Source organism: Artemia sp. Qi Xiang Cuo, chromosome 6, assembly GCF_049724085.1.
Source record: "Artemia sp. Qi Xiang Cuo chromosome 6, ASM4972408v1, whole genome shotgun sequence".
Lineage (NCBI taxonomy): Eukaryota > Metazoa > Arthropoda > Branchiopoda > Anostraca > Artemiidae > Artemia > Artemia sp. Qi Xiang Cuo.
Window position 1 is genome coordinate 48,571,795 of NC_142799.1, and position 12,154 is coordinate 48,583,948.

At 36.0% G+C, this 12,154-nt stretch overlaps 1 protein-coding gene across 5 annotated transcripts in view; it reads right to left on the reverse strand.

Annotated features, from left to right (window-relative positions):
* Nucleotides 1-12,154, reverse strand: part of LOC148951313 (endoplasmic reticulum disulfide reductase DNAJC10-like) — a 94,896-nt gene that overhangs the window by 51,953 nt on the left and 30,789 nt on the right. For 4 of the 5 annotated variants that reach the window (XM_089090798.1, XM_089090799.1, XM_089090796.1 and 1 more), the window contains exon 6: nt 4,259-4,471. The exons of the other annotated variant lie outside the window; for it this stretch is intronic. In XM_089090798.1, the coding sequence (XP_088946924.1) occupies nt 4,259-4,471 (213 nt within the window). The remainder of the gene's footprint in view (nt 1-4,258; nt 4,472-12,154) is intronic. 5 annotated transcript variants of the gene reach the window in all.

The window sequence follows — 12,154 nt, forward strand, 5'->3', positions numbered from 1 at the left end:
ATACGTATGCAGGTTGTCAAAAGGGCATATCAACAATATCTTAGGAACAGTTTCGTGTGTGAAATTAAAACTTACAACGCTTGTTGTGGGGATGTTGAACTAACCAAAAGACAATATTTGCATCATAACAAAAATGCTTCTACTCCTACAACTACTGCTGCTATTACTGCTACTACTATTACTGAACTAAAGCTAAGACTACTACTATTAACTGAACTCCTACTGCTACTACTATATTTACTGGTGATACTACTACAAAAATAAACCTAAGGGTATTAAGGCAAAAATTTGGGCAATATTGTAACTGTATTGAAATAAATATCAGCAATGCTTCAGGACCGGTTGATGTCACTAAGTTAAAATTTCATCGTGTGTTGAAGGGAACGTTGAAAAAAAGGTGCTATTTACATACTGCTACTAATGCTACTACTGCTACTAGAACTTTTACCAAGCATAATTACTGAACCTTTCAACAATGCTGAAAAAATTGGTGTCTCAATGCTTTGCTTAGATATTTGCTATGAGAAATGATGGGCGTGGGGGTAGGAGGTTTCTCTCAAATCCCTTTGACTCTTAAAAAGGGCACTATAACTTCCAATTTAAAATAAAACGAGTCCCATCTGAATTTAATATGACCACCAATTACATAAAAACCTTATATGCCCCACGGCAAAACTTAAAGCCCTCACCCCAGGGCTTTGGGGGGTTGTGCCAACCCTGGAAGCATTGTAATATGTTCTTTGGACTATTTTAAACAAAACTGCCATCGCACAATTTCAATCAGATGTATTTGGTGAAAAGAGGGGTAGTTGGGTGGGGGAGTGCCACTTGACCTTCATCACTTTTGACTCTTAAAATATAACTGGAACTTTCAATTTCAACCAAATGAGTCACCTCTAAAGCTTATACAACCATCCCTTCCATAAGAACCTTAAATGACTCAGGGGCATAACCCTCGTCCTCAGGCTCTGGTGGTTTGTATCAACCTCAAAAGCCTTTTTATATGGTATTTGGACTATTTTGAATAAAATGACTGTCTCAAAATATTTATTCGATACATCTCAGAAAAACACGGCGGGGGGGGGGGGGGTAGGTGCGCTCCGATCACTTTGACTCTTAAAAAGGGCAGTAAAACTTGTGATTACTAATCCAATGAGTCCCCTCCAAAGCATATACTACCACCCTTTTTATAAGGACCTTATATACCCCAAGGGCATAACTGGCAAACCTTTCCCTGAGAGTTGTAGGGGGGGGGGGTGTCTTCCTCACAGACATAATTTCCTAAACTTTCAACTACGATGAATAAAATTGTTATCTCCAAATTTTGATTGGAGGTGCTAAGGCAAATGCTGAGCGTGGAGGGAGAGGGCTTTTTGCTCTCAGATCCCTTTGACTCTTAGAAACGGCACTATAACTTCCAATTTCAAATCAAATAAGCCACATCTGATGTTTATACAACCGCCTATTCAATAAAAACCTTATATGCCCTCATAAAATCACTTACAACCCTATCCCCAGGGCCCTGGGGGGTTGTGTCATCCCTAGAGACATTAGTATTATTTGTTTCTTTGGACTATTTTGAAAAAAATCGCAATCTCATAATTTCACTCAGATGTGTTTGGTGAAAGGAAGGGTTGTAGAAGGGGGGAGGGAGGATAAATGCCGTCCATCACTTTTGACGTTTAAAAAGAAACTGGAACTTCCAATTTTCAACCAATTGAGCCTTACCCCTAATCTTTGGGGTTTGTTTCAACCCCAAAGGCCTTGTTATATGATATTTAGCTATTTTGAATAGAATGGCTATCTCGAAATTTCTATTAGATGCATTTCGGGACAATACGACATGGGCGTCGGGAGGAGGGGGGGGTATCTGCTCTCCGATCACTTTTAATCTTAAAAAGAGAACTAGAAGATCTGATTACCAATCCAATGAGCCTCCTCCGAAATTTATATGACCACACTTTCAACAAAACCCTTATTTGCCCCCAGGGCATAGCTCCAAACCCTTGTCCTGAGGGCTGGGGGGATTTGTTATCCTTAAAGACATAATTTCCAGACCTTACAAATACATTCAACAAAATCGCTATCTCAAAATTTTGATTGGAAGTGTTTGGGGAAATGATGGACGTGGGGAGGGGGGGGCATTTGCCCTCTGATCAATTTCGACTAATAAAAAAGGCACTAGTCCTCTCAATTTCCAATCGAATGAACCCTTTTTGAAGCTTCTACGAAAAACCTTACTATAAAACCTTATAGCCCCAAGGGCATAACTTACTACCCTTGTCCTGAGGGCTATGGAGGGGGGGGGTCATCATCCTCAATGAAATAATTTCCTTACCTTTCAACTACGTTGAAAAAAATGGTTATACCAAAATGTTGATCGGAAATGTTTGGGAAAATAATGGGCGTGTTGGGGGGGCTTCTCCCTCCGATTACTCTTGTCTATTATTAAAAAGGGCAATAGCCCTCTCAATTTCCAATCGAATGAGCCCCTTTTGAAGTTTCAACGACAACGCTTTCTATAAAAACCTTTTACGACCCCAGGGCATAACTTACAATCTTAGCACTGAGGGCTGTGTGGGGAGGGGGGGGGGGTTGTCATACTCAAAGACATAATTTACGAACCCTTCAATTACGTTCAACAAAATGGCTATATCAAAATATTGATTGGAAGTGTTTGGGGAAATGAAGGGCAAGGGGGGGGGGGTGCACTCGCCCTTCGATCACTTTATACTATTTATAAGGGCACTATCCCTTTCAATTCCCAATTGAACAAGCCCTTTTTAAAGTTTCTACGACAACACTTTCTATAAAAACTTTATATACCCTCAGGACACAACTTACAATCTTTGCCCATGGGACTTTTGTTGGTTTTTAATTCTCAGACATAATTTCTAGAACTTTCGACTGTGTTGAAAAAAATGGCTATCTCAAAGTTTTGATTGAACACGCTTAGAGATAAAGTGGACGTGAAAGGGGGGTTACTTATCCTCCAATCGTTTTCGACTATTGAAAAAGGTACTACCATAATAATTTTCAATCGACTGAGCCGTTTTTGAAGTTTCTACGGCAACACTTTCTATAAGAACCTTATATGTACCCAGGGCATAACTTACAACCATTTCCCTGAGGGCTGTGGGGGGGGGGGGTGTCATCCTCAAAGACTTAATTTCCGAAGCTTTCAACTTCACTGAACAAAATGGCTATCTGAAAATTTTGATTGGATGTGTTTGGGGAAACGGTGGGCGTGAGAGGAGGGTTAGTTGCCCTTCAATCCCTTTCGACTATTAAAAAAGGCACTATCCCTTCCAATTTCCAAACGAATGGGCCATTTTTGAAGTTTCTACGACAACACTTTCTATAAACACCTTAAATGCCCCCAAGGCATAACTTACAACCCTTGCCCCGAGGGCAGTGAGGGGGGTTGTCATCCTCAAAGACATAATTTCCAGAACTTTCAACTACGTTGAATAAAATGACTATCTCAAAATTTTGATTGGATGTGTTTGGAGATGTGCCCTCCAATCACTTTCGACTATTAAAAAGGGCACTAGCCCTTTCAATTTCCAATAGAATGATTCCTTTTTGAAGTTTCTACGACAACGCTTTTTATAAAAGCCTTGTATGCCCCCAGGGCATAACTTAAAACCCTTGACTTGAGGACTGTGCGGGGAGTGTCATCCTCAAAGACATACCTATCAACTACGTCAAACAAAATGGTTATCTCAAAATTTTGATTGGATGTCTTTGGGAAAATAGTGGGTGTGAGAGGGGTGTTAGCTTTCCTCCAATCATTTTCAACTATTTCAAAGTGCGCAAGCCCTTCTAATTTCCAATCGAATGAGCCCTTTTTGAAGTTTCTACGACAACTCCTTCGGTACGAATTCTAAAAAAAAAAAAAAAAAAAAAAAAACATTGTGCCAACATTGTGCTTTACTTACACAGCGCTGTTGCGCGGACTATAATTTACTCGTCCTTATATTTTTCGTTTCATTTTTTTTAACGAATAAATAAAAGTTCAAATAGGGATATGTCCCTTTACTACAGTGAAAAACAGATATAAAAAATTCTGGATAATTCGACCACATACATCAGTGATCGTCATTAATTTTCTTCATCAAATCAGTGACACATCCTAATCGAAACCGACAATATCTCTTTCCTCTCAATTATTCCCGATGTTAATGTATGATTAAGCCCGTAATTGAGTTGACATCTGATCGTATGATACAAAAATGAAATTGAACACAAAATTTACCTCTAAGTCTTCAGACGAAAGAATCCTAGGTTTCGGCAAAAGATCATATACTTCGTTCGAGATGTCTCGAAAGTTAAGACTAGAAATTCTTTTGGCATTCTTTACAGAAAAAATCTTCGTGGGAAAAAAGGCAGTTCCAGACTCAATTCCAATACTTTGACAAAGTTCGTTTGAAACAGAACAGTAAACGAGTCCCACTGTAACAAGTCCATTCTTAAAAAGGATTACAACATTAGTAAAATAATACCGACAAAAGAACAAAAAAAGCACGAAACGGACATCATTCAATTATGACTGCAAAGATAATTCACCGTCCTCACTTAGAACACTACAAAAACCAAAAACATAGCGGTGCCTAAAAAAATAAATGAAGAGAGAGAAATATAGAGGGAGGTGGGATAGACACAGTAGGGGGGATGTAATGGGCTGGAGAGGGAAAAAGAAGACAGTGAGGGAGAGAAGGCTAGTGTTAAATACAAAGGAGCCTTCCTCCATAATATCCGCACAAAGAATTGTAAATAGAACAAAACATTAACGTGTATGGCATGATTTCAAAACTCTTTTGGCAGCCCAAAGGATGCTTAAAATGCTCTAAATGACCCTTGGCCAAAAGTCTAATATTCACTCCTAGAGTAATATGGAATTTAAAAAGACAAAAATTAAACGCACAGAAAGATATCTACCAGGCAAGACAAAATTCTTATTGGATATCTGTGGCTGGTTTCACACCAGCAAAAAAACGATGACCAGTGTACCAGTAAAATGTTTACCAGCTCTTATTAATAAAATTTCTTACCCCCCCCCCCCCAATCTCCGATCTTTTTTATTCCAGAAATCATCGTAACCAAGACAGTTACAGAAATTTGGTCTTAAATGTACTGTTGATGAGAGCCAGAGCTATTCCATGAAAGACATTTAGCTGGCCACCCCTTTACCCCCCCCCCCAGAATACTTTGGGTGTCGCCAGATACTTCTTTGTGGTCTGTGTCTTCTGTATCTACAAAATACTAGCAAAGAAAGGACTTCACTCTCAAATGGGAAAAGGTGTATGATTCTTTTCTTTAAAACATAAAAAAAAACCTTTACTGCAATTTTCAGACACATACTGAAACTGCGACGAAATCAACCATTTCCAGAAATGATAGATATACACTGTAAGAAAAATGGGTTTCCAACAAAATATTTTGCAGGAATTTAAACCAATAAAAAAAAAAAAAATTGTTAGAACTGTGATTCGTGTTTGAAGTCAACAAATTGTTGAAATTATTAAAATTTATACAATTTTCAGTAGAAAAATGTAATTCTCAGCGTAAATAGGTTTTATTAATCAAAATAGTTTGGATTGAAAATTCTTAATATCATATTTAAATTGGACTCTGGCGCCATTTAAAATAATATGTTCCATAGAAATTAAAATCAAATATTGGAATTGTAACAGAAAAAAGCGGAAGCAAATTGTCTTTGAATTTAAAAAGATAATATAAAAATAAGAAAACATATTGAATTTACTTCTGTACAAAATGCACACACAATTTATGTACAAACATTATTAGCTTATAATTAATATTTTGGAACAAAGGAAAAATATTGCAGGAATTTTTTAATCTCGTTTTGCTCACGGAATAATTGCAGTGTTTCAATAAAAGTAAAACAATCTTTTTTGACATTTTTTGTGTAAACACGAGACAAGAAATATGAATATTTAAGATTGTACTTCACAGCATCATTTTTGTAGCATGATTGCTTATGTTTCGCTGGGAACTCGACGCTGCCACTAACCACGATGATAAGTGGAAATGTCTATTTCTGAGTCTTAGAAGGACCAGTTCTGGCTTATGTCAGAACTTGGTTACTTAGGATAGTTCCTGGATGCTACTATAACGTCATATATGGTTATAACCTATACGATTATAAAGTCATTCATCAAGCTTGTACACGAAAATGCAGTTTTTTTTTGTCAAAATTCATTCTATTTTTGAAAGTGTTTTATTTTTAATTACAAAAGGCTTTAGATGTAGCAATTTCCTTTAAAATGAGCCATTGTACAGCTCTCTATGATTTTCCAGAACCCAATTAGCTGAGGAGAAAAAAACCGGAAAAAAGAAAAAACAGATGCAGTATATGCAAATTTTCGGGACTTCAGTCACTTTTCTTGATTTTCAAGCTAACATATTATCCTTATTGTTCAAGCCTAGAGACGGTAAGTTTTCCGAATAGTGATTTTGAACAAGGCGGTTCTAATAGTGTACTTCTTGTTAACTACCGCTGCAACCCGATTATGGGACGTGATCGTCTTTTACTAGGCTGCTAGCTACCTCTGAAACCTGGATCTAGTTTTAGAAGTTATGGGCTAACTTATTTTTACTGTGGAACGTGATTGTCTCTTACTAGGTTACTAGCTACCGTTGCAACCCGGATAAAACCCTGGTTACAAAAAGAAAAAAGCCTATGGTTTTTACTTCTTTGGAGTAGTAAGAGACGAACCTCAAAGGACCAAGCAGCTAACTAAGTCCAATATATGCACTGTTTTGATCTCGGAATGATCGTCTTTTAATATAATTGCTGTTCAAGCCAAGGGAAAGAAAGTTTCCTATACAGGGGTTTCGGACAAGGCGGTTCTAATGGTGTACTTTTTGTTTTGATCCGATCCTTTTTTTAGGAGTTATGGGTTTTTATATTTCTTAACATTGGACATGATCGTCTCTTACTAGGTTGCTAGCTACCGCTGCCACCTGGATGTATAATGATACCTTTTATTACTCCAGTTACTATGGGCTACAGTTCGTTTCTCAATTTAATCCGAATTCAAAGTCCAAAGTTGAAAGTTTGTCAAATTCCTTCGACGCTGAAGCATTAATACTCATATCTTCATTATAAATTTAAAAGCAACATAAAAATCCGATTCTTTTAGAGTATCTATTAGTATCAGATTTCCGTTTTTTAGAGTTTCGGTTACTATTGGGACGAGTTGCTCTTTCTATACAGTGCGTTACTACGAACTATTTCATCTATTTAAGCAGATCATATTGTTAATTTTACAACTTAAATTAGTGACGCTGTGGTCCGAATGGCTAGCACGATCAAAGTTAACCAAAAAGTAGGAGGTTCTAGCTCGCACAGGGTCAATTTCTTTTAGTTTGATATTCAGCTATCAGTAAATCCTATTTATAGCATCGATCCTTTATGTAACTGCAGTATCAAAAGACATCAAAATGCAGTTTATAGTGGAAAAATTTATTCTCTTTTAGAAATAATTTATTTTAGTTACAGAAGATTTTTAACCCAATTAATTTCCTTTAAAATGAGCCATTGAACAACTCTCTACGATGTTCCCGTGCCAAGCTTTCTGTGGAAAAGAAAAAGAAAGAACAAAAATATCCCGTTTAGGCAGAATGTTGTAGTACCTGCCACTTTTCTTGATTTTCAATCCAATATATTTCCCTTGCTGTTCAAGCCAAGGGAAAGAAAGTTTACTATACAGGGTTTTGGACAAGGCGGTTCTAATGGTGTACTTTTTGTTTTGATCTGGCTCTTTTTTAGGAGTTTTGGGTTTTTATATTTCTTAACATTGGACGTGATCGTCTCTTACTAGGTTGCTGCAACCCGGATGATGAAATAAAAATATGCATATGGATGTTAAATCATTGTGTTTTCTAATCCCAAATGGTCTAGTGTATAGGATAGCTGGTTCTCATCTAGCAGGCCCGGGTTCAATCCCCGGTATGAGAAAATTTTTAATTCTATAATCTTCGTACACTGGAAGCTCTGAACCTTTCGTCCTTTATGTAAAATATAAGAAAAACCTAATTGACAAATACCATTTATGATGAAATATATCGGTCCTTTATGTAATGATCGTCTCTTACTAGGTTGCTAGCTACCGCCGCAACCCGGATATCCGTTGAAACTTACATATTCCACAATTATAATGAAAAGTTATTCCAATGATCGTCTTTTAATGTAATTGATCCGACTCTTTTTTTTTGGAGTTAGGGGTTTTTATATTTCTTAACATTGGACGTGATCGTCTCTTACTAGGTTGCTAGCTACCGCTGCAACCCGCAAAAGCCAAAGGACGTTAAGTTTTTTATATAGAAGTTTTGGACAAGGCGGTTCTAATAGTATACTTCTTGTTTTGATGTGAATTTTTTTTTCAGGAGATATGGGTTACTTTAGTTTTTACTTTGGGGCACGATCGTCTCTTACTAGGTTGCTAGCTACCGCTGCAACCCGGATGGAACCTGTAAAACCTGATTACAAACAGGAAAAAGCCTACGGCTTTTTCTTCCTTGAAATAGTAAGAGACGAACCTCTTACAATCAAGTAGCTAACGAGGTCCGATGTATGTAATGGTTTGTTATTCCAATGATCGTCTTTTAAAGTAATACTATGGGCGAGAGATCGTTCTTTACTGTAAAAAATGCTAACCTATACTATAATTAAGTGGCGTATAAAGTTTAGTATAGTCAAGAGGTCGTTCTTTATTATAATTTCAGGTAAATTATCAACACCAACCACTTTTTCAGCAAGACGCGTTTCAAGTTTTTTATTTAAATCTTCTAGGGTGTATGCACGTATTGTTTTATAGAGACTGTTGTTCTCTCTTAACCACAACCGTGCTTCATGAATTTTTTTCAAATCTATTAGTGCAGTCCAAACATTCTTGTCATAAGTAGGCTGACCATTGACAATGACTACAAACCTATCAATGTTAAGAAGTTTTTCAGGCTGAATATCTACATTTGCTTGCACATCAACAGGTAGATATACTATTCTACCCTTAAGAGAGTCAACAAGTTCTGTTCTAGGTCTCTTCAACGCAGTTGCTTGCCCTAATTTGACGATCGTAAGGCGAGGCATTACAAATCGAATCATTGCCATTTCAAAATTATTTAGACACTTTATACATTCCGGTGTACAGTCGATATGAAAGTTATTTAATACTGATCGGACATTGTCCTGACTTTTAAACATTTTCCCAGCACAGTAATCACAGACAGAGAATGAATCTATGACATCCTCTTTCCAACCTTTACAATCAATCAGCTGTTCTCTGTCATCTTTGGGTATGTCCTGTTGGAGGTGTTCTAAAATCGGGGCCAATATTACATCAAAACCTTTCCTATTTGAAAGGGATCTTAGACTCTTCAATTGGCATTTTGTCTTTATCTGCTCGCAACTGTCACAATGCATTGTGGAGTATACATCCCTAATGTTAGCTACCTTATTAAGGCTCCCACCAAATAAATTTACTATTGTATTTTCATCAACAGAAACTCTAATATTGCTATCACCGTAGGTGACGTCTTGACTATTACAATAGAATCTACTTGATACTTCTTCTAAATAATCACTTAGTTCCTTGTCCGAACCCTCGACTTTTAGTAGATTAATATGTTGTATAATCTTAGATTTTGATTCTGCCTTACATACGCTATTAATGAAACAGGTCAAGACAGGAAAATATGGAGCTAGTGCCCTTAGAGAACGCAAATAGCTCTACCATCCCTCATTTGGGCTACAGTACAACGAATGCCCATGCTTTCTTGTTTCCCACTAATTGATTTCACAATAGTCCAAGCCGTCAAGGTAGAAATTAACCATTTTGTCAGTTGAAAATTTTAATGCTATATTATTTTCAAGGATTTCAAAAAGAATTTGACATAATGCAATATCCGTCAAATAGAGCTTACAGATATCAGGATGACATTGCCAAGTAACCTGCTGCCCAATTTTTTTTTTTTTTTAATGTTTACGCAGATTGTTAAAGGTGAGTTCAGTCATCATAATTTCCTTGTCAGATCTAGTTTCAGAACATTTTTCAATAGTTGTCTTGTACTTTTCAGGACAGCTTGTTCTACAACACAGAGCATTTTTTGCCAAATATTCAGTAGAACTAAAAGAACTGTTTCAAAAACAGTTAGGAAATACTTTTTTTCTTGAGGAAGAATCTTACAAAGACATATACTAATAACCCTAACAGGTTCGTTTCCACCATAATTGAACAACATTGCTTTTCCTTTGCTGTTCATAGGTATGCATGTATATATATTTTTATTACTGCTACATAGACTGCAATTACTCCTTCCCAAATTAATATACGAATTTTCTAAGAAGTACGCCTCCGTATATTCACTGTGTTGTCTAGAATTTTCCATTGCATCTACAAACTGATCCAATGTTGCCAGTCCATAGCTTAGAAGCTTTTCATTAAACTGACAACATTTCTTTTGGATATTACTATGAAGTTTTGCCAGAGCATTTCTAGCCAATTTTTCAACAGCATCCGCTCTTTCAAAGAGAATTTTAATCTGTAATTTTGAATACTTTTCGTAATCCTGGTAAAACATTCGTAAAATGTTTCTCAATTTACGAAGATCAGCATGCATTTTTGCCATCTTCTTTGACTTCTGAATGTAATTTTTCACTTTGTCCTTATGCGTTCTTTGGTAAAGCCTCGCAAAGGTTTTAATTTTTTCATTATAGCTTTTGTCACCCCAGTATCTACCCATTATTCTGGTAGCAACTTTTTTCTTATGTTTGTTTCGGTAATCTTTATCATTATTATACCGTTCCTTGCTCTTTTGTTTGGCTGTCTCAATCTTTGCATGTCTATAAACTTCATCATTATATTAACGCTGTTTCTCACTATCAATTTTTGCATGTCTATAATCTTCATCATTAAGATAACACTCCCTGCTGTTTTGTTTGGGTCTCTCAATTTTTGCTTCTCGATACGCCTGGTCAGTTGAATACCTTTGCTTTTTTCTTTTCAAGATGCTATCTCTGTGTTTTGTGTAGTACTGTTTTTTTAAATTACGTATAACTCGCTTAGAAGGCATCTTATTACTAAACAAGAATAAATATTATTATCTGATTAACACTTCTTAAGACTCGTATCAAGTACCCATAACCTAACAAAAAATAAAACTAATCTTTAAATTTTCAAGTATTCTGTTACTTTGAATGAAAAGATTAAAATTATTGCTCAGATATCATAAATATTTTTGCAGTTTACGTAACACCTTTAGCGATTCTAAACTGAAAAATAAAATATATAAAAAAATTGAATTTTTTGGTCTGGAAATACATATTAAATCTCACTATTGAGACGAGTCACTCTTACTATACAGTTCGTTACTTCGAACTGTTTGAAATATTGGACGTGATCGTCTCTTACTAGGTTGCTAGCTACCGCTGCAACCCTAATATATCTTGAAACTTACATACTCCCCATTTATAATGAACTATATCGATTAAATATGTATATCTTTTATTATCTTGTCGAAATATAACCACGTATTAATATTGCATTCACTTATTACTTAATACATGGTTACTACCTACGATTATAACGATGTATCATTTTGTTAATTTTACAATTTTAATTAACGATGTCTTAGTGCAAGTGGCTAGCACTGTCAGCCGATAACCGAAGGGTTGGTGGTTCAAAGCCACCTGCAGTCGATTTCTTTTAGTTTGTAATTCAGCTATCAATAAAACCATGATACCGACGACACTTAAAAAAATCCAATTTACACTATCGACCCCTTATGTATGATCTCCAAATGATCGTCTTTTAATATAACTTCAGTTACTATGGACTAAGGTTCTTTCTTTAATGTCACATTATGTTACAGTTAACATGGGGTAGGTGTCGTTCTTTATTGTAAAATTACAAAAGGTTTTTAACCCCATTAATTTTCTTTAAAATGAGCCATTGAACAACTCTCTACGATGTTCCAGTGCCAAGCATTCTGTTGAATTACTAACTTATACTATAATTAAGTGGCGTATAAAATTTAGTATAGGCAAGAGGTCGTTCTTTATTAAAAATTTTTATAAAATTTCCTTTAAAATGAGCCATTGAACAACTCTCTACGATGTTCCAGTGCC